The sequence below is a fragment of the Gobius niger genome, assembly GCF_951799975.1.
Source record: "Gobius niger genome assembly, chromosome: 1".
Taxonomy (NCBI): Eukaryota; Metazoa; Chordata; class Actinopteri; order Gobiiformes; family Gobiidae; genus Gobius; species Gobius niger.
In genome coordinates, this window is record NC_136852.1 from 38,397,654 (window position 1) to 38,421,235 (window position 23,582).

General features: G+C 45.3%; 1 protein-coding gene across 1 annotated transcript; it reads right to left on the minus strand.

Moving 5' to 3' along the window:
* Positions 1 to 4,030: 4,030 nt before the first annotated feature.
* On the minus strand, positions 4,031 to 23,324 carry marveld2b (MARVEL domain containing 2b; the record flags this gene model as incomplete). The annotated part of the gene is made up of 8 exons (XM_079565070.1): positions 23,293 to 23,324; positions 19,269 to 19,342; positions 17,939 to 19,111; positions 16,425 to 16,460; positions 15,425 to 15,603; positions 12,913 to 13,087; positions 6,414 to 6,464; positions 4,031 to 4,135 (listed from the first exon to the last, which is right to left on the minus strand). The coding sequence occupies exons 2-8, from the start codon at positions 19,326 to 19,328 to the stop codon at positions 4,031 to 4,033; spliced, it is 1,779 nt and encodes a 592-aa protein (XP_079421196.1). The 5' UTR covers positions 19,329 to 19,342; positions 23,293 to 23,324.
* Positions 23,325 to 23,582: the final 258 nt, after the last annotated feature.

The window sequence follows — 23,582 nt, forward strand, 5'->3', positions numbered from 1 at the left end:
CTCGTGTGAAAAAAGGTGAAAAATCCCATGAAGGCGCAACATTGACAAGAAAGTAGTCGATGACGAGCGCAACGCGCTCGTCATCGACCATGGCCACTTCCCAAAGCCCAAAACACTACTAGAGTGACTCAAGGCATTGAGGCCTATCCAATGATATAGGTGTTTGCCGCGAAAGCGGCATATTTGTTGTTGCTCGCACAAAAATCTGAAAAAAAAACGCATTAAGAAATATTGACAAAGAAGTGGTAAAATACGAGCGCAACGCGCTCGTATTTGACAATGAACCTTACGGGTGGGTTACTGGACGTGAGACCTTTCCGACGATATAAAGATGGGCCGCCGGAGGCGGCGCTATATTGTTATTGTAAGAGTTTTTCTTATTCTTATTATTATTATTTTTCTTCTCCCCCCCCGGAGGCCGTTTCGGCCACTTCCCACTGATGAAAAGTCCTGAATTTTTGCCCAAAATTCAATTAGGTGAAAAAAAAAACTTTCACATCTCCAAATTTTAAAAATTCAAAAAAATGGCGCGTCAGCGCCCCCTGGAAAAACGACGTTAACATTGCGGCCTATGGCCAGACCCCCCAAAATCCCGAAAACCCCGAAAATTTTACTTCGTCGTAGACGAAAAAAATTCGGCACAGTGATTGGTCACATGGAACCAGAAAAAAAAACATATTACGCGGTTGCTAGGCAACCATCTGTATGGCGGCCATATTGGCCAGAAGAGCGACCTGGCGCCGAAGGCGCCTTTTCGTGCCCTCGCATTTGAACGAACTCGTCCTAGGGCGTTGAACGCAGCGACTCCCCGGTCGCTCCAGATCATCTACACATGTGGGGCATTAAAAGTTATTAAAAACTTTCTAATAGGATTTCCGGTTTTGTCATGGCAACGCCATGAATTTGGCGTTCGTTTTCGGCGTTCGCCGTCGCCTTCGAAGAGTCATAACTCGCACAAACTGTGGCCGATTTTACCGTAACTTGAATCGTTGGTCGAGTCGTCGGCCCCGGATGTTTTGATATGGGAATTTTGAAAATGGGCGCAATAGCGCCCCCTGCAGAGCACCGAATAAAAATGAATGGGGAAAAAAAGTAAACTTTGTCGTAGACAAAAAAAAATTGGCACACACATCCGTCACGTGACCCCGATCAAAAAGTAAATTATGGCCACGCCCATTTTCCCACCGTGTTGCCGTGGCAACGACCCGAAATAAAGTTTGGCGTAGCCAAACCAAAATTGGTACACACCTTCGTCATGACTTTCCGAACAAAAAAATACATTACGTGGTTGCTAGGCAACCCCCACAAAGTCGGCCATTTTGGGAAATATCGCGTGGTCTGGCGCCGAAGGCGCCGTTTCTTGCCTTTGCTCTTTTATAAACTCGACCGAGGGTGGCAGCGACAGCTGAATCACGTAGGGCGCATTAGCGCCCCCCGGTTGTTGCGGTGGCGTGCGACGGCGTGCGCCAACCGGCCAACGCTGCTCGCGAGGGCCTCTAAATGCCGCTTGCGGCTTTAATTATTATTATTATTATGTTGTTTTTATTATTGTAAAAATAAAATCGTTATTTTTAATGACCCAGTTCCAGATGTAGTATTTCAAGCTTTTACATATTTTCACTTAGAAGACAAAAAAACAAAAAAGACTAACAACAATGATGATGTGATTGCATAATAGGTTTTATAGGAACAAAACTACAGAGTTATGAAATGTTTGGTATGACTGAAAAGGACGACGGCAGCAGTGTTTCTACGTCTGCAGGGGATGGTTTTGGACAGTTTACGTAGCAAAACATCCGCTCATTCATAGGTTATTTGAAAAAAATAAAAAATAAAAAAACTGGGGCAAATGAATGGACCAATCACAGGAGAGCTGACTCTGGACAGAGACAAGATGAGTTTCAAAAAATGACACCGGAAACTTTTCAGACCAGTTCGACCGGTCTGTGATTCTGTGAGGGAGAGGTCACGCTTTACCTTCACAGTACCAGCCAATAAAATATCTCTGAGTAACATACCTGACACTCCAAGTACCGCCTGGACTAAACCGGGTCTGAAAAGAGGCTCAAACAGACCCACATTGGACTGAACTAGGAATCGGTGAGATTTATGGATGAAGAGACCAATGACACGCAAATACAAATCCAGTGTTTTATTAAACGTCTAAACAAATAAAAAAGTACCTGGTTTAATTTGACATTAATAAAAAAAAACATTGATAAAACAAGATTATATACAGCACAATAACTTCTGTAAAACTAAATACGAGACAATGAAGTCAGGCTCTGGCACTGAACAAAGCAGACGGTTGCGAAAAATGGACCAGAATATCACTGTGAAACTGCTGATTCCAGACAGAAATCTGAGGAACAAATGTGTGGCAAGGTTTCACTCATGTTATGGACTCGTATAAATACTAAATAAAAATATTTTATCCATACAAATGGCAAAAACATTTTCAGCGTCAAAATCTACATAATGGACAGAACCAAGTTTAAATGTGTTTTTTGCAGATTAGTGACAAAGATTTGCTCAGAAGAATTTTGGATCTTAGTTTTTGGAATTAGATATTGCAAACGGAAAAAAAAAAGCTTCCAAATGTAGTTGAGTCCGAGAAAGTAAAGTGTGGAGTCTGTAGGAGTGACCAGAGGAGATGTTGTTGCCTTGTTGCCACTTTAGGGCTGCACGATTTTGACAAAAAAAAAACTAACTAAAAAAAACCAAAAAAGGAAATCTCTATTTTTCACTTTTTTTTACTCAGTTTAGATGATTACGATTTTATAGGAAATAAACTTAAAAAGGCCTCCTGATTTTTCATATGAAGAAAACTGCTCAGGGTCCTGCTCATTAATATTAAGATTCATAATTTAGCCTACAACTAGGCCCTTTAAAAAATGTTATTTCTGTTTTAAATATTAACAGTAACTTCTAATAAGCGTTTAGTTTTATCATCCTCGAGCTCAGCTGTGATTGACAACCGTCTCCATGGAGACTCAAGGGAAAAGGGCGGAGTTAAATACAGCGGCGGCAGCAGCTCAGAGCATGGCTCAGCGTGAGATAAGGGAGAGAATCAGACTAAAACTTTGTTTTAGCGAAGAAAACTCCATCGTGCACAGCGAAAACACAACACGTGGCCTTTGTAAAGCAGCAGAGATCTTTAGAAAGTCTCTGGTTCCACTGGTGTCATTTTCAAAAACAGTCCCTACGAATCAGCAGCACGGCGCTCGTCAGGCGGACACGATTTTACAATTTAGCCATTTTCCCCATCGTCTGTTTTAAAAAGTATGAATTAATTGAATTTATCGCCCAGCCCTATATTATGTACGCTTCCCCTGGGACTCTTCACTTAGGACCCTTGCTTTGGGACTCTTCCCGTGGGACTCTTCCTTTGGATAAGATTTGGTCTCTGCACATTTGATTATTAAACCTGCTGCTCATCGCATTTTTGCCACCTTTTTATAGCTTTTTATTCCACTTTTTTGTTTTGTTTTTGTTTTTTTTGTTGCCCTTTACTGGCTTTTTTTGTTTCCTTTTTGGTCACATTTTTATAACATTATCGTCACATTTTGCCATTTCAGCACTTTTTTGTTGCGTTTTCAACCCATTGTTGTTGCTTTTATTATCCTTTATTTTCACGCTTTTAGATTTGGGTAATGCCAAACTTTTATGACTGTGGTGATTGTATTGGTTAATCTTGACATTCCGACTCGCAGGTGAGAACAGTTTGTTTGAATTCTGATGGGGGAACTTGTCTTTCACTCAAACACAGGGAATAAAAACGGCCTCAGCCCTCGAGGTAAAGTTTCCGCAGCAACTCAAACTGCAACTTCAATGCGATGAAGGTTAATCGTGCAGCCCTACAACACGTGGATACCAAACATAGTGGTTTTGTTGGGAACTGACGGGGATTAACAGTAAAACTACAGATAGCGGTGTGACATGGCGCTAACAGCAGATGAGGGATGAACATGTGATTAAAAGGACGGTGTTGGTTCCAAACAGAATGTCTTTTTCTCAGTCTTTCGCCCCCTCACTGCTCCGTGGCCTGGTTGTACTCCGAGATCTTCTGCTTGATGTGCGACAGCTTGTTCTTCAGGTATTCACAACGATCGCGCTTCTCCAGAAACGTCGGGTCCTGAAAGGTCAATAAAACACACAGGAGGTTAGGCAGGGCTTAAACATGCGGCAGCCAGTCAGATAAAAGTATAGATTGTGAGGGGAAAATACCCACATTTCAATGAGCAGCTGCTATCGCTAACCTTAATGTGCGTTAAAACTCATTGTAATTTAATCAGGCCGAATATAAGCTGCATTCACCTGACATTACAACATTCTAAAGAGCCAATACGTTTGTTCAGTGTGACGTCACGACTTCTGCTTCCGGGTCCTAGCAGACCGGCAAATATGCGAGAAAAAAACATAAAAAACTGTCTATTATTAATCATTTCTGAAACTCAACAGAGAGTTACTGAACCTACTTATTTCTCAGACTCATTAGCCAAAAATGCCGCTCCTCCTGCTAAAAAAGTAATATTTACAAAAGTCACTACTTCCGGGGTTAGCGTAGCTGCTGCACCGTTAGCATTTTTCTCCGCTAAACCGGATGTAGCGATTTTGGTAAATATGACTTTTATAGCAGTAGGTGCAGCATTTTTGGCTAATAGGCCTGATAAATAAGTATGTTCAGTAAGTCTCTGTTGAGTTTCAGAAATATTGATTGTGGTATTAAAGATTTTGTAATTTCTCGCACATCTGCCGACCCGGAAGTAGAGCTGTGACGTCACCACTTAACAAACGTATACAGACGGGGACAATAGAATCTTTTGGGAAACACAATTTTCCACTCTTTTTAGCCATTTTCTGGTGGAATATGAACTCGTTTATCACACATGAATAAAGTCAAGTCTAAATTGGGCCCATTATGGATATTTTCTCACAGCATATTGTTCAGTAAAAGCATTCTCTGTTAATTATATAATAATGGGCTGTTGAACCACTTTGCTCCTCTCCATGTCTTTGTATCTTTATTTTATTAGAAAACTATATTCATAATTCAGCATTTGTTAAAGTAGTTTTTGAATAATTAGAGAATTGTCAATTGTTTTCCCCCTTAAAGGGACTATACAGAATTTAAAAATGTTAAAATGATGTATTTTCCTCCCCCTACATGTTCCAACAATGTCCTAATGTGTAGAATGAGCTCAGACCTGTTCACCACAGCTGCCTCAAAATCCTGCACTGTCACTCAGAAAGTGCCGTCATGCACGAGCTTAATATAGAAGGTGCAGCTACATGTATGACCTGAGGTGGCAGTAGCGAGTATAAAATGGCAAACTTGCATCTAGCCCCTTTAACTGTTTTCAAACATGATCATATATGGGCGATTCCAGAGATGCCGTCTGTATCAATAGTTTAAAATTGAGGTGGACGGCAACTGAAAATTCCATGGTGGTAACTATGGTAACTGTCTTCATGCAGATTTCTGGTCTTTGTTCCAGTTTTTGTTTCATGTGATTTAGCCCAGGAATTCCAGAGAAATTAGCAGTAGAAGTTCAATGTCCTCTCTTCCAGCTCATATGCACTAATAATTCCCTCATAAAAACGTCCAACCCCTCCTGGAACCACCACCTTAACATGGTGGAGGGTTTGAGCACCCGAATGATCCTGGAGCTCTGTTATCGGGGGCTTCGTGTCCCTGGTAGGGTCTCCCATGGCAAAAAGGTCCTGGTCCTGACGGGTCAGACAAAGAGCGGTTCAGAAGCCCCTTATGAGAGACCAACAGGCCCGGTTAATCGTGAGGCCGTCCTTCTGTGGACCCACCACCTGCAGGAGGAGCCATAGGGGCTGGTGCAATGTGATTTGGGCAGCTCCAACAGCTGCCCCCACGACCCGGCAACGGACAAGTGGAAGAAGATGGATGGATGGATAAAAGCGTCCAAAAGTGAAAAATATTTCTTTCAAAAACTGTTTTTCTCCAATAGAAAAGTATTGGCCTCTGCTCCAACTGAAACAGAACTCTAGATGTTTTCAGGTTCTAGAATGTGATGATGGGGCAGGAGGCTGTTGTTCCTATTAACTGCATTACACTTTCACAAGTAGTATCCAAAAAGAAAATGTATGAATTACAAAAATGATCATTAATATCATCCATGGTCCATGGTCTCTCTGTACAAGACCAAAAAAACGAAATAATGTGACCTGCCCTCCACCTGTACAAGTCTTATACAGGCTGTGGTGTCACCTGAAGCCCAGTAATACTGACTAAAGAAGTCACAAAGGGCATGATACACTTTCACCAGATGGCGCCGTTTCCCCATATTGACCATTGACAGAGATTAGCCATTATTTTGTGTTTTGTTTAATTTTTGAATATCTATCAGTGGAAGAAATCTGTAAAAATGTATTTTGCTCACGTTTTTCTTCCTCTTGTACTCCTGCAGGATCCCGTTGATCCGCTCCTGCTCCTGCAAACACACACGTTACTTTCACTCAACGCAGTCAAAACATCGCACAACTTTTATCACAACTCAAGTCAAGATCTAGAATACAAACATATCCTATAAAGCAGACCAAAAGTGAGTGTTTCCTCAGGTTTCTCGGTTATGAACAGGGATTTGAAGTTTCCTGGTTTTGTCCGTGTCCAGGTAAACGCAGTCTCATGTCAGTTTCCTGGACAATGACAAACCAGGATCCTCTCATGGGGATAATCCACAGTTTCCAGGAGACCGTGCCGTTTCTCAGTTCCCAGGATGCATATGCCATACTTAACACCAGGGAACAGACTTGTGGGCGGAGACTCGGAGCGTGGACTTTTCAGCGATCTCGATGAGATCACAGGAAGCAGCTCATGAATATGTGGCTCAACGTAACCTCTTAACCCCCGCCTGAACCGAGCACATTTTCTCCATTTAACCCAAATCTAAAAGCTGGGGGGGGGGGAATGTAGATGTAAGAAAAGAGCAACAAAAAAGTGACAAAAAACGAAACATCCATTTGCATCAGTTTTCTAGGTCTTAGCTTTCAAATGAGGCATTACTCTGGTCTAAAGGGGTAAAGCTGAACTGGGGAAAGTACACTCGCTTAGGTTAAAACAATAAAAATATATGTCAAAATTGAATGAGTCACTTGTTTTGGTGGGTAACGAAACAAAGAATGGAACCTTTGGTCAATCTGTGGTGGTTGCACAGTATTGGAGAAATGCTGTTTTTTTTAAATCAAAAGTTCCCATAGAAACATTTGCCTGTATTAGAGAAGGGGGTCCACACTTTTTTGGCTTGAGCTACATTCAAAGTCAGCGAGGCCTGGAGATTTTTTTTAACATCAGGATTGGTATCATTGATTTAAAGGGATATTTCAGGATTTTTGACATAGGGCCTCATTTCTTAGTTATCCAGAGTGTTGCTGATTTCTGGAGATATTTTTTTTGTAATTCAATCAGTTCTTATGTTTGAAGAGTTACGTGGCGCTAGGCTAATGCAAGGCTAGCACATTTCTATGGTATCAGCTAGCCTGCATTAAAGACAGTCTGACCCGCTCCACAGAGCACCTGAGGCAAATCACTTACGGGGCTTTTCCACCAAGGTGCTGGTTCTGGGCTGGTTCAGAGCTGGTTCTGGTGCCGGGTTGGTTCCATACTGACTTGGTTTTCCACCAAAATGAGAGCTGTGCCTATTGTCATGGCAACGCTTTGGGAAGTCAACATCAAAAATGGATAGAAACATCTTACTACAGCCACTTCTGGTTATAAAATACAGAAAAATAAGTTTATGTTTCTGTCACAGCAGCCGGTAACATTTTGATTTCTTCTTTCTAACTCTTGTTTTAGCTAAAGAGCATAAAGCAAAGCAACAGTTTCCTCCACAGAGACTGTTTTGGCTTCTCCAGGAAGTTCTAAGCACAAACCAACTAATATTGATTGTTTGTGGGAGGAGAGAGCCACGCCCCCAGCTGATGACATCACTGGTGCTCGTTTCTTGGTCCAGCTTTTATTTGGTTCCCAACCAGCACCAGATTTTGCAACCAAGAGCTAGCGTTTTTTTCAGTGGAAAACGAAAGAACCGGTTCTGAAACTGGAACTGAATGATCGCATTTTGAGGGACTATTTTCTAGCAGATCACTCCGCCGCCGCGTAGCTTATACAACCACGAAGCTGATGCTGCTCAAATATAAGGTCTTTTAAATGCAAAATGGTTAAACTTATTCTATCAACACAGACATTTATATCACTGTGGAGCGGCTCAGACTGTTTTTAATGCAGGCTAGCTGACACCATAGAAATGTGCTAGCCTAGCACAAGCCATCAGCAACACTCTGGATAACTAGGAAATGAGGCCCTATGTCAAAAATCCTGAAATATCCCTTTAAAATGAAAGCCTTTTGAATTGACCTCTTCAATACAATCTAACGATAATATACAGTTTAATAATGCATAATAAACGAAGAGAGAACATTATTTAACCTCTTAACCCCCACCTTAACCCAGTGCATTTTCTCCAGGTCAGCTTTACCCAAATCCATAAGGTCACACATAAGGTCAAACTCATCAAAATGGACCTAATTCCTCGCCTTGTCACCTTTTAGTAATTTTTGTCACATTTTGTCTTTTTCCATCACGCATGTGTCACTTTTTTGTCAAGGTGTTGTCACTTTTTTGTCGCTCTATTATATTTACAAATTTACAAATATTTGGCGTCTAGAATCTGAAAACAGAACAATAATGTGTGGAAGATCTGCACATTTACTTTCGGGTTAATCTTCAAAGTCAAGACGTGTGAAAAATGGGGAATAATTTGGGAAAAACATGGGGAAAAAATTGGGAGAAATTGTGGCAAAAATAAGGAAAAAATGGGGCGAAAATCGGGGGAAAATGGGGGAAATAGGGAAAGCATTGGTAATAAAAAATGAGCAAAAATGAGGGAAACAAATTGGGAAAAAGAAAAATATAGGGAAAAAATAGTGGGGGGAAAATGGGAATAATTTGGGGAAAATTGGTAAATATTGGGAGAAATTGTGACAACAATGAAGAAAATGTGGGTAAGAAAAATTGGGTAAAAAAATTGGCAAAAATTGGAAAGAAACTAGGTTAAAAAAGGGTAGAAAAAAATCCCCAAATTTGGAAAACATTGGGTAAAAAAGGAAAAAAATAGGGAGAAAATGGGCAAACCTTTTAGTCACAGTTTTAGTTTCGTTGACCGCGTTCACTTTAATTTTAGGCTCATTTCAGTTACAGAAACATGACTTCCACAGTACCAGGATGTAGCTATGGGCTCAGTGTTTAGTACCAGGATGTAGCTATGGGCTCAGTGTTTAGTACCATGTGGTTGCTATGGGCTCAGTGTTTGGTACCAGGTGGTTGCTATGGGCTCAGTGTTTAGTACCAGGATGTAGCTATGGTGAGTACCAGGTGATTGCTATGGGCTCAGTGTTTAGTACCAGGTGGTTGCTATGGGCTCAGTGTTTAGTACCAGGTGGTTGCTATGGGCTCAGTGTTTAGTACCAGGATGTAGCTATGGGCTCAGTGTTTAGTACCAGGTGGTTGCTATGGGCTCAGTGTTTAGTACCAGGTGGTTGCTATGGGCTCAGTGTTTAGTACCAGGTGGTTGCTATGGGCTCAGTGTTTAGTACCAGGTGGTTGCTATGGGCTCAGTGTTTAGTACCAGGTGGTTGCTATGGGCTCAGTGTTTAGTACCAGGTGGTTGCTATGGGCTCAGTGTTTAGTACCAGGTGGTTGCTATGGGCTCAGTGTTTAGTACCATGTGGTTGCTATGGGCTCAGTGTTTAGTACCAGGTGGTTGCTATGGGCTCAGTGTTTAGTACCATGTGGTTGCTATGGGCTCAGTGTTTAGTACCATGTGGTTGCTATGGGCTCAGTGTTTAGTACCAGGTGGTTGCTATGGGCTCAGTGTTTAGTACCAGGTGGTTGCCTTGGGCTCAGTGTTTAGTACCAGGTGGTTGCTATGGGCTCAGTGTTTAGTACCAGGTGGTTGCTATGGGCTCAGTGTTTAGTACCATGTGGTTGCTATGGGCTCAGTGTTTAGTACCAGGTGGTTGCTATGGGCTCAGTGTTTAGTACCAGGTGGTTGCTATGGGCTCAGTGTTTAGTACCAGGTGGTGGCTATGGGCTCAGTGTTTAGTACCAGGTGGTTGCTATGGGCTCAGTGTTTAGTACCAGGTGGTTGCTATGGGCTCAGTGTTTAGTACCAGGATGTAGCTATGGGCTCAGTGTTTAGTACCATGTGGTTGCTATGGGCTCAGTGTTTAGTACCAGGTGGTTGCAATGGGCTCAGTGTTTAGTACCATGTGGTTGCTATGGGCTCAGTGTTTAGTACCAGGTGGTTGCTATGGGCTCAGTGTGGGCAGCGGAGTGGGGTCAGAGGGGTGAGAGCTTCCACCCAGCTGAGGGAGAGGAGGGGAGAGAAGAGGAGAAGGGAGAGAGGAAAGAGGGGAGAGAGAAGAGACGAGGAGAAGGGAGAGAGGAGAGAGAGAGGGGGAGGAGGGGGGAAAGAGAGGGGTGAGAGGGGAGGAGAGAGGGAGGAGAGGGGGAGGAGGGGGGTGAGAGGGGAAAGGGGAGGAGAGAGAGAGGGGAGGGAAGAGAGGGGTGAGAGAATAGAAGAGGAGAAGGGAGAGAGGAGAGGGGGAGGAGGGGGATAGAGGGGAAAGGGGAGGAGGAAGAGGGGAGGTTGCTATGGGCTCAGTGTTTAGTACCAGGTGGTTGCTATGGGCTCAGTGTTTAGTACCAGGTGGTTGCTATGGGCTCAGTGTTTAGTACCAGGTGGTTGCTATGGGCTCAGTGTTTAGTACCAGGTGGTTGCTATGGGCTCAGTGTTTAGTACCAGGTGGTTGCTATGGGCTCAGTGTTTAGTACCAGGTGGTTGCTATGGGCTCAGTGTTTAGTACCATGTGGTTGCTATGGGCTCAGTGTTTAGTACCAGGTGGTTGCTATGGGCTCAGTGTTTAGTACCATGTGGTTGCTATGGGCTCAGTGTTTAGTACCATGTGGTTGCTATGGGCTCAGTGTTTAGTACCAGGTGGTTGCTATGGGCTCAGTGTTTAGTACCAGGTGGTTGCCTTGGGCTCAGTGTTTAGTACCAGGTGGTTGCTATGGGCTCAGTGTTTAGTACCAGGTGGTTGCTATGGGCTCAGTGTTTAGTACCATGTGGTTGCTATGGGCTCAGTGTTTAGTACCAGGTGGTTGCTATGGGCTCAGTGTTTAGTACCAGGTGGTTGCTATGGGCTCAGTGTTTAGTACCAGGTGGTGGCTATGGGCTCAGTGTTTAGTACCAGGTGGTTGCTATGGGCTCAGTGTTTAGTACCAGGTGGTTGCTATGGGCTCAGTGTTTAGTACCAGGATGTAGCTATGGGCTCAGTGTTTAGTACCATGTGGTTGCTATGGGCTCAGTGTTTAGTACCAGGTGGTTGCAATGGGCTCAGTGTTTAGTACCATGTGGTTGCTATGGGCTCAGTGTTTAGTACCAGGTGGTTGCTATGGGCTCAGTGTTTAGTACCAAGTGGTTGCTATGGGCTCAGTGTTTAGTACCAGGTGGTTGCTATGGGCTCAATGTTTAGTACCAGGATGTAGCTATGGGCTCAGTGTTTAGTACCAGGTGGTTGCTATGGGCTCAGTGTTTAGTACCAGGTGGTTGCTATGGGCTCAGTGTTTAGTACCATGTGGTTGCTATGGGCTCAATGTTTAGTACCAGGATGTAGCTATGGGCTCAGTGTTTAGTACCAGGTGGTTGCTATGGGCTCAGTGTTTAGTACCAGGATGTAGCTATGGGCTCAGTGTTTAGTACCATGTGGTTGCTATGGGCTCAGTGTTTAGTACCAGGTGGTTGCTATGGGCTCAGTGTTTAGTACCAGGTGGTTGCTATGGGCTCAGTGTTTAGAACCAGGATGTAGCTATGGGCTCAGTGTTTAGAACCAGGATGTAGCTATGGGCTCAGTGTTTAGTACCAGGTGGTTGCTATGGGCTCAGTGTTTAGTACCAGGATGTAGCTATGGGCTCAGTGTTTAGTACCAGGTGGTTGCTATGGGCTCAGTGTTTAGTACCAGGATGTAGCTATGGGCTCAGTGTTTAGTACCATGTGGTTGCTATGGGCTCAGTGTTTAGTACCAGGATGTAGCTATGGGCTCAGTGTTTAGTACCAGGTGGTTGCTATGGGCTCAGTGTTTAGTACCATGTGGTTGCTATGGGCTCAGTGTTTAGTACCAGGTGGTTGCTATGGACTCAGTGTTTAGTACCAGGTGGTTGCTATGGGCTCAGTGTTTAGTACCAGGTGGTTGCTATGGGCTCAGTGTTTAGTACCAGGTGGTTGCTATGGGCTCAGTGTTTAGTACCAGGATGTAGCTATGGGCTCAGTGTTTAGTACCAGATGGTTGCTAGGGGGTCAGTGTTTAGTACCAGGTGGTTGCTATGGGCTCAGTGTTTAGTACCAGGATGTAGCTATGGGCTCAGTGTTTAGTACCAGGATGTAGCTATGGGCTCAGTGTTTAGTACCAGGATGTAGCTATGGGCTCAGTGTTTAGTACCAAGTGGTTGCTATGGGCTCAGTGTTTAGTACCAGGTGGTTGCTATGGGCTCAGTGTTTAGTACCAGGTGGTTGCTATGGGCTCAGTGTTTAGTACCAGGATGTAGCTATGGGCTCAGTGTTTAGTACCAAGTGGTTGCTATGGGCTCAGTGTTTAGTACCAGGTGGTTGCTATGGGCTCAGTGTTTAGTACCAGGTGGTTGCTATGGGCTCAGTGTTTAGTACCAGGTGGTTGCTATGGGCTCAGTGTTTAGTACCAGGTGGTTGCTATGGGCTCAGTGTTTAGTACCAGGTGGTTGCTATGGGCTCAGTGTTTAGTACCAGGTGGTTGCTATGGGCTCAGTGTTTAGTACCAGGTGGTTGCTATGGGCTCAGTGTTTAGTACCAGGTGGTTGCTGGGCGCTGACGCCTGCAGGTTCCTCATCATCTCGTCCATCTCGTCGAAGCGTGCTGCTGCCGCCTGCACCTCGGCGTGCAGCTCCTTGTACTCCGCGTACTGGTCGTTGAACACGGCGCGATACTTCTCCCTCTCGTCGTCGCTGCGGATACTCGGATACTTCCTGTGGACCATAAAAGACACAGGGGCGGTTTGCCGATCATCAACACGATGAGAGGAATTTGATGCAAAACTCCAGGCAGGAAACTCATCCTATGTGAGACCGGAGCACCTTTTGATTCAAATGATGTTTTTATCTGAGCAATTAATCACATTTTTAATCTAATCGTGATTTTATTAAAGGTCGTTCATGATAATCGTGTGGTGCGTTTTAATCGAGGAGAATTGGCCAGTCCTGTCGCATTCTGGAAAAAAATATGGACGTTGCAATGCTGCAGCGCCTGTCAGGTCAATCCCAGGGAAACACTTGGCCCAGAGAACAGGAAGCACAGGACGGCACATGCGGCAACCAGAGGAGAGGACCTGGTGACAGACACACACGGGGACCTGCCAGAGGAACAGGACGCACACGGGGACCTGCCAGAGGACCAGGAAACACACGGGGACCTGCCAGAGGACCAGGACGCATACGGGGACCTGCCAGAGGACCAGGACACACACGGGGACCTGCCAGAGGACCAGGAAACACACGGGGACCTGCCAGAGGACCAGGACACACACGGGGATCTGCCAGAGGACCAGGACACACACGGGGACCTGCCTGAGGACCAGGAAACACACGGGGACCTGCCTGAGGACCAGGACACACACGCGGACCTGCCTGAGGACCAGGACGCACACGGGGACCTGCCAGAGGAACAGGACGCACACGGGGACCTGCCAGAGGACCAGGACACACACGGGGACCTGCCAGAGGACCAGGACACACACGGGGACCTGCCAGAGGACCAGGACACACACGGGGACCTGCCAGAGGACCAGGAAACACACGGGGACCTGCCAGAGGACCAGGACACACACGGGGACCTGCCAGAGGACCAGGAAACACACGGGGACCTGCCTGAGGACCAGGACGCACACGCGGACCTGCCTGAGGACCAGGACGCACACGGGGACCTGCCAGAGGAACAGGACGCACACGGGGACCTGCCAGAGGACCAGGACACACACGGGGACCTGCCAGAGGACCAGGACACACACGGGGACCTGCCAGAGGACCAGGACACACACGGGGACCTGCCAGAGGACCAGGACACACGCGGGGACCTGCCAGAGGACCAGGAAACACACGGGGACCTGCCAGAGGACCAGGACACACACGGGGACCTGCCAGAGGACCAGGAAACACACGGGGACCTGCCAGAGGACCAGGACACACACGGGGACCTGCCAGAGGACCAGGAAACACACGGGGACCTGCCTGAGGACCAGGACACACACGCGGACCTGCCTGAGGACCAGGACACACACGCGGACCTGCCAGAGGACCAGGACGCACACGGGGACCTGCCAGAGGACCAGGACACACGGGGACCTGCCAGAGGACCAGGACACACACGGGGACCTGCCAGAGGACCTTTCTTTTTTTTCAAAATTGCCTAGCCCTACCTCAGAGTTTGCAGAATTATATTCTAAAGTTAAAAATCGGGGGAATTTGTACATTCCAAATTACTGACATGGCAGATTCACAGGAATGGAAACTCCGAGGACGAAAGTAATATTTACTTTTTACCTGAGGTCCCCAAGTCATCCTAATCCCATGCGAACAGGGCTTTAGTGCTTCATGCGACAAAGCATCAAGCCCATAAGCCTACTTTGAGGTTTTTGTTTTTAGGTATATTGAGTTACCTTTCATATGAAATGCGCCAGTGCTTTAAGTGAGCCGGTACACGCTGGTACTCAGTACCGCCACCTCTCCGTACACCAAGAACGTGCTTTTAGCGTACCGGTACGCTCATCAGCACATCTGTTTTAATCCTTTGGCTGCCCCGCCGCTTTTCAGACGCCCTTCACAATGCACGCTTCCTACTTCGTCCCAGCGTGAGCAGAGACTACATTACCCAGACACCCTTGAGTCGTATGAGTGAAGCTGTTAACAACTTAACGTGATGCTCTCCTGGCTTCAAAGTAGTAAAAGAACAAGGCTGGCTGCGCTGGCTGACCCCACCTGTGCCGCGGTCATTGAGGTTCTCACAAGTGGCGACGAGCACGAGAGCCATGTGCCCGTTTGACCTCGTAGATGCGATAAAAACAAAACAAAGCGGTAAATATGGATTGAAACAAACTTCTGCGGACTGAGATGAGGCGGACTGCAGACAGAACGGAGCCCTAGTATAATTTATATTGCAATAACGCTGCAAAAAAAAAAAGAAAAAAATATATAGCATAGAATATATAGACCCAGAGAGTACCGGCACTTCTTCTTGTCCACAGTATAAATAAACATGCCATGCCTTGCCTTGTTAACCATGTTCTCATGTTTTCAAAGAAAGTGACTCACGCCACGTAGTCCGCGATGACGACTGGTTTGGGGATGTGTCCCGCCGGGATGTGTCCCCTCAGGATCTCAGGCTCCATCAGGGGGCGCCCAAGAGCATGGCCATCCATCAGGTCGGGCTGCACCACCGATGACAGTGTGGGCAGCGGAGTGGGGTCAGAGGGGTGAGAGCTTCCACCCAGCTGAGGGAGAGGAGGGGAGAGAAGAGGAGAAGGGAGAGAGGAAAGAGGGGAGAGAGAAGAGACGAGGAGAAGGGAGAGAGGAGAGAGAGAGGGGGAGGAGGGGGGAAAGAGAGGGGTGAGAGGGGAGGAGAGAGGGAGGAGAGGGGGAGGAGGGGGGTGAGAGGGGAAAGGGGAGGAGAGAGAGAGGGGAGGGAAGAGAGGGGTGAGAGAATAGAAGAGGAGAAGGGAGAGAGGAGAGGGGGAGGAGGGGGATAGAGGGGAAAGGGGAGGAGGAAGAGGGGAGAGATAAGAGACAAGGAGAAGGAAGAGAGGAGAGAGGGGAGAGAGAGAGGCGGAGGAGGGGGGAAAGAGAGGGGAGAGAGAAGAAACAAGGAGAAGGGAGAGAGGAGAGAGAGAGGGGGAGGAGGGGGGAAAAAGAGGGGGGGGAGGGGAGGAGGGAGAGAGGGGAGGGAAGAGAGGGGTGAGAGAATAGAAGAGGAGAAGGGAGAGAGGAGTGTAGATGGAGAGTGGAAAGAGGAGGGAGAGGAGATGGGTATAAGAGGGGATGGAGAGTGGAGAGAGAGAAGAAGAAGTGAGGGGGATGAAGGAGAGAGGAAAGATAGAGGGGGAAGAGAGTTGAGAGAGGGGAAAAAGAGGAAAGAGAGAGGGGAGATGTATGACAGGGAGGAGAGAGGAGAGAGTGGTGTGAGTGAGAAAGAAAGAGGAGAGAGAGAGAGAGGGGCGTGGAAGGGAAGTGAACAAGCAAAACAAAGGTCAGTGTTTAGACAGAAATACAATACGCTAACATAAGAAAAGGACAACAAATCTAAGTGCAGACTTACGATGGACAGAGGGGCTGAGGACGCGATGGTTTTCATCTGAGAAACACAACAAACGATCAGTGGGAGAACATCAATGTATATCAATATCTATTTATAAAGAACAATGGTTTGGATGCAGTGTTAAATTCGTTGACTAAAATATTTAGTCTTAATTTTAGTCCAATTTTTGACGACTAAAATTGGACTAAAACTAAGTTAAAAGTTTCTCATGAGACTAAAACTGTGACTAAAATGTCCAGATATTTTAGTCGACTAAAATAAGACTAAATAAAAATGAAAGGGAGAGACTAAAATCATCCAAACTTCTGTTGACCGTCTGAAAGAGCCTCAGATCATGTAAATTCACTGCCAAAGGATCAGCTCTGAGCTTTGTTCATGTGGAGCAGCTCCATGAAGCAGAGGAACAAGATTAAATACGATTGTAATGAATATTATCCATGCAAAGTCGACTAAATTAGTCTTAAATTTAGTCGACTAAAACTACACTAAAATTGAAGATATTTTTTTGACTAAAACTAGACAAAAATGGAATTACATTTTCGTCAAAAGACTAAAACTAAATTAAAATATGTTGTCAAAATTAACACTGTTTGGATGTAGTTTAGACAATGTTTCCTTTTACTGTGGACACGTTCGTGACAGGTTCAAGGCTTGTGGGGGAAAAAAAAGGCACTAAAACTTTGTAGAGCTACTTGCTAAAATGAAACATACACATCACTATAGAATGATATCCCTAAAAAAACGTCATGACATAACGACAGAAAATTGATCCTTCAACTTTTCCTTCATCATAATGCAAGTCTTTTTAAAAAGAATGAAACATTTTTGAATTATTTTGTCAATGATCGGCAAATATGTCGTGTTATTTCTCTTTTATATTGTTTTTGCCCTAATTTTGCTTATAGCTGTAAGCGACAGCACCACTGACTCAAACATAGTCAGATCAGAACAAACATGTACACTAGGCTCTGTCAGATCAAACATGCACACTAGGGATGTGCCGATCTGATATTCAGTATTGGTATCGGTAGCCGATCCAGGCATCTTGAGAGGATCGGATCGGATTTGATGGTCGGATCGGGTCCGAAGATGGCCGTGAATCTGCGGTCCAGGATCTGAAGCGGCTCCAGCCTGCAGGTTTACCGCAGCACAGTGGCAAACCTGCAGCCGCTGCAGATCCTGGACCGCAGATTCACCGCCTTCATGTTATCGCTAAGTCAGGCTACTGTCGCTGGACTACCGCCAACACCTGCATCTTAAAAACGTTCTAATTTAAAATTCAGAGCTGAAGCCAAATCTTCTTGCATGTTTCTAAAAAAAAGCCAACTGCTGTATTACTGTATTACAACTACTGTAATATCCATTGGCTATAATATCAATATAATGATATATATTTTATAAACATATAATAATACAAAAAGACTATGTTGGATCGGTAGTTTGAAGTGTCAAAATATCGGATCGGGGGCTCAAAAAGCGGATCGGTACATCCCAAATGTACACTAGGCTCTCACCTCCAGGTTGTACGCCTCCCTTCGCTGCCGCGCCGCCTCATGACGCCACAGTTTGAGGCAGACCGCGGCGCTGACGAGGTAGAGCACGGCGTTGGTGAAGAGGAAGACGATGGCGGCCGTTTGCCCCGCCTCCACGCGACAGAAGGCTCCGTTCAGGCCGTTGTTGAAGACCGGGAGGTTACACATGCCGCCGCGCGTGGTGTCGCGCACGTACACCCCACCCGCCGCGAAGTACAGCACGGCCAGCGCCACGTTCACCGCACACTCCGTCGGCGGCCACCAAGGGGAGTCCAGCAGGATGGTGCGGTAGTACATGCTCACACCCAGCACCACCAGGATCACCGTGACGATCCACGCCAGGCCCGCCACCACCAGAACAAGCGGCGTCTTAGGCCCCGTGTACGGAGTCCCGCTAGCCCCGTAGGCCCCGCCCCCCAGCCCTCCGTACAGCTGCGGCGTGGAGTACCCGTACATGTTGAACCACTCGTTATCTTTGTGCACGTATGCGCAGACGCAGGCGAACACGGCGGCGCCCAACAGCAGCTGCACGCAGCCCAGGATCCGCAAAAGCCCCGCCCATGACTTCATGTAGGCGTATCTCTGATGGTACAGCTCCACGCGCTCCGCATACGTCTGCACTGACTGCGCAGACGTGCGCGTGGGCACAGTGGACACCGAGTCTATGGCGTCAGCACCGAGCAGCAGCGCGTCTCGCTGAGACGTGTACGAGCCACCGGAGCCACCGTACGGGTCACGATACGAGCCGGGCAGCGAGGGAGAAGGCGGGGCCGAGGGCGGCGGAGAGCAGGGCACGCCCTTCGTGCTCTGGCCCGCCTTCTCAGACTTGAAGGGGCTGCGGGGTTTGCTGCTGCGGCCGCTGCCTCTGAAAAAGTCTTTGACGGAGTCCGGGATGAAGCGGTGCACGGGTTTGATGTCCATGGCGTCGGCGTCAGGCTCCACCCCCTCCTCACTAGGCGGGTAGAAGGACTCGGGGCCCACCGCGGGGTTGGTGGGCAGGGGCGGGGCCGGCAGAGGGTCCAGGCTCCGGGCGGGCTGTACCCCGGGCAGAGGCGGAGGAGGCAGAGACATGAGGCTCGGCCCGGACGAGAGAGGGGCGTAGACTGGAGCAGGGGGCGGAGGGAAGTCCCGGTACATAGACCCGCCCCCTGGGACCTGCACGCCAGAGAAACAGAGGAGAGAGAATCATAAACTGATTCACATGGATAACGCTACAGTTTTTTCCCTGTTCACCACCAGCGTCTCGCTTTAAGAACTGATGAAAACCACTCGTCAGAAACGGTTTTTAGGTTATTTAAGAATAAACAGTCACCTCGTCGTAAATGGGATACTGTCGAACGCGGTCGAATCTGGAGGCTCCGCCCACTGACATCTTCAGCGCAGACTCTGAGGAAACAGCAAGACACACGTCATTCAGCGCGACAAACGCTGCATTGAACCTGAACTGGCCGCATTCACTTAAACACCCGTCACCGGGTCAGATCCAGAGACGTCACCGGGGAATCAGCTGTCACTTTTTCTGCATTTTCATCACGTTTTTTTCCCCCTGCACTGGCACTGGAGCTGCGATTTAAGAAGTTTATATTGAAACTGGTTTAAACTATAGGATGTGGCAACAATAAGAGGAGGTCATTCTGCTCTCTGATTGGATAGATGTCCTGAATGAGACATAGACACACCATATTTATGACATAAGCACACACAGACCCTCACTTTGAAACATAAAAATACTACATTTTCATGTCACTTCTGCCCTTTTTGAGTCTGTATGTTCAGGGGCTGACTGGGACTGAAAAACAGCCCTGGACTCTGACCAGCCTGGCCCAAATTAGCGTAATTGTGCACTTCCACAAATACATATTTTAACCTCTTACCACCCGCCTTAACATTAACGAGTGCATTTTCCCCAGTTCGGCTTTTTATTATTATTTTTTTGATTGGTATCATCAGCAAAAAGAGCTGGAAAGGTGGTCGTAGAAACAGAAGCAAAATCATTAATATAAATAATAAATAATAGTGGTCCCAAAATTGAACCTTGTGGCACACCATTCATGTTTTTTTATACTGGGCTTTACCCAAATCTAAAAGCTTCTCGACTGGAGATCAACAATGTAACGCATTTGAAAGCTAAGACCTACAAAAGTGATCGCCACATTTTTTTTGTTTTTTTTAAATTATTTTTTCTATCATTTTTGTTGTGTTTTTCTCATGTTTCCATCCTCTTTTTCACGCTATTTTGATGCTTTTCTTTTTAGCTTTTCGATTTGGGTAAAGCTCGGTTGGCCCTAGAGCCAGTGGCCCTTCTGTGCTCTTCCAGAATGGACATATGGCCAGTCCGCCCCGTGTATGTTTGAGTCTATTTCAATAATCTGTTAGTTGGTGATTAATCGATTAGTTCTTTAAGTCCCAATTAAGACTGGGTACTGTTTTTTTTTTTTTCCCGATACCAGTACTTTAATGAGTGATACTCTTTCCAGTACCTATGCAAAAATATTTGTCGTCTAGAACCATATGTGGAAAATCTGCAAATTTATCGGTTTCATCGCCATGTGTGAAAAATGGGAAAAAATTGGGAGAAACTGGGGGAATAGGGAATGTATTAGCGATAAAAAAAAAAACTGTGGAAAAGGGAAAAAAACGGGAAAAAATTGAATTCAAGCCAAAAAACAACCAAGTCACTTCCTTAATGCTGCCCCTGAACCAACAGCATAAAAACGTGGATCTAAAGATATATATATATGTTTGTTTTTTTTCTCTGTACTACACTTGTTTCTGATACCAGACTGGTATTGTTTAACGGTGCCGCAGCCCGAATGCAGATTATGTCACAGGCAGGTGTTGTACCGCCCTGGCATCTAAAACAGAGAAATGAGAACAGACCCTCCCAGGATCATTCTGTGGAATCAGATCCGTCTATAATCTGGTGTCATTTAAGAACCGCTCCCTCGGGCCCCGACCGTGACCGGTTTGGGACAAAAACACCGGCACTGACAAAAGTATAAAGCTAAATCACAATTTGTCGTGTGTAAAAAGCGGCCTAGCCTTCAGTTTAGAGCAGTTTTGAATTAGTTCAGTTCATATTTTGGTCTGTTTACATCAACTAAAATATTTCATCAAGAGAGTAATGTTTCTGTGACTAAAATCTGCAGATATTTGGTGAACTCCCTAAAACTAAATCGGGGTAGAGGTTACCATTTTTTTCTATAGGTCTACCTGTTCTTTAAAAACACAGAACAATACTTTCGTCTTTGAGACGCAGCAGGTCGCTCTGGTCAATGTCAAGCTAGCTACCCTTCTACTAGACACCTTAGTTTTATTGCCAAAGTATAAAAAAGATTCAACTCTCCCTTTATGATGTTTATTTTATGGCGTTTTTTTTTTTTTTTTTACTTTACCCACGCTTATTCATTTCCAAATACTGATAGTGTTATGCTGCTCTGCTTTTTGATGACGACACGAGGGGTCGCCATTGCTCCGCCATTGCTGTGGTACCTCCATATAGCCGCTAGTCTCCCATTGAAATGCATTGGACTTTAGACATGTTAAAAATCACTTTAGAGCCTTGTCACTAATTTTCTTAAACTTTCTACAGCTAGATATTCCTCCTGTGATAACGCTGGGTTAGATACAATTAAAGAAACCAGGCTGGTTTCACATGTGCAGACAGAGAGACTAAACTTTAGGGCTGGTTTCTCTAAATAATATAAAATGAGGTTTTCATTCCACAACATCTCCACTTCAGTCGCTGCAGACTTCAAACTTCAGAGGGTCGGACTCTACTACATTTGAACGTTTTTTTCTGTATCTAATTCCTGCCTGGTTTATTGAGCAATCTGAGTGTGTACATATTTGTTCCACCAATAACTTGTTTATTTCAAATCTTGACCCCAACCTGAACCAAGCACGTTTTCTCCAGGTTGGCTTAACCCAAGTCGAAAAGGTTCAAGGGAAAACGTGTCAAGAGTGTGACAAAAATGTGACACAAAAGTGACAAAAGAGCGAGAAAAATGTGCCGAAAAGGAAAAAAAAAAAAAAAGGGGCAAAAACGTGACAAAACATGTGACAAAACCAAGACAAAAAAGCAACAAAAAAACTAGGAAAAGGCAACGAAAACACAGCAAAAAACAACGAAAACACGACAAAAAGCAAAAACACACACAAAAAAAGAACGAATTCACGACAAAAAAGCCACAAAATCACGTCAAAAAGGCAACGAAAACACGTCACAAAGCGGCAAAAAACGAGACAAAATAAAAGACAAAAACACGGGCAAAAAGAAGACAAAAACATGTCCAAAACAGTAACAATTTCACGAGAAAAAAAGCAACGAAAACACAACAAAAAGCGTCAACAACACACAAAAAAGACGAAAACATGTCCAAAACAGTAACGAATTCACGACAAAAAGCTGCAAAAACACACACAAAAAAGAAGTCGAAAACATGTCCAAAAAAGCAATGAATTCACAACAAAAAATCCACAAAATCACGTCAAAAAGGCAACGAAAACACGACAAAAAATGGCAAAAACGAGACAAAATAATAGACAAAAACACACAAAAAAAGACGAAAACATGTCCAAAAAAGTAACGAATTCATGACAAAAAAGCCACAAAATCGCGTCAAAAAGGCAACAAAAACACGACAAAAAGCGTCAAAAACGCGACAAAAGAGCAACAAATTCACGACAAAAAAAAAAAGCCACGAAACCACAGGGAAAAAAGCGACAAATACACGACAAACAAAGGTGAAAACAGGACCAAAAAAAGCGACGAACACAGAACAAAAAAGACATAAAACCATAAAGACATAAAACCTGGTATGAGTTTAAAAACTAAACAGGATCCAAAATCCCTCTGAAACCAACATATCGCAAAATAAAACCACACATTTAAACCTGGCTCTGTCCATCATTTTGATTTTGTTGTTGAGAGTATCAGCAATTTTTACGCATAAAATGTCTTATCTTTATATGAAAACAGGAAATGACAGAAAACTTGCAACACATCTGTTAGTAATGTGCAGCCGAAGCTTCACATTAACATCTCTCCATTACATTTCCCCCGACATAAAAACATCCCGCTCTGATGCTGTCGTGGCTCGCGTTCAGACGTGTGTATGAAATATGTAGATTTTACGCCCGAGCGATGGATAGAGACAAGTGAAACAACAACAGGTGATTCTTTTTCGAGATTTTCTGAGCCAAAACTGAAGCGAAAATACACCAAAATCACGCGACGCTTTCTCTGAACGTTTACGATAAGCTACTCTGTTCATTCGTGATTAAATACGGTCATTTGCGGCTTTGGTTTGATGGTTTTGGGGGGGGATTCTTACCTGGCGTACGACGCGTCGGTGGGTCTTCTCTCTTGGGACAGGTGCAACATCCGGGAGTTTGAGCTGGGATTCGCGGCTATTTCCGAGGAGCCGAATCTTTGGGATTGGTTTGTATAAAAGAGACGAGGAAAACACTCAGATTCAAGTCAAAATACCTCCGTGATAAGACTATAGCCTTATTAAAAAATAATAACAACAATGATAGCTAAACCCGCGACTGGTCCTGATCTTTTGAAACACGTAGGCTACGTAAACTTGTGTCACAATAGGGAACTAAAATACAGCAGCCC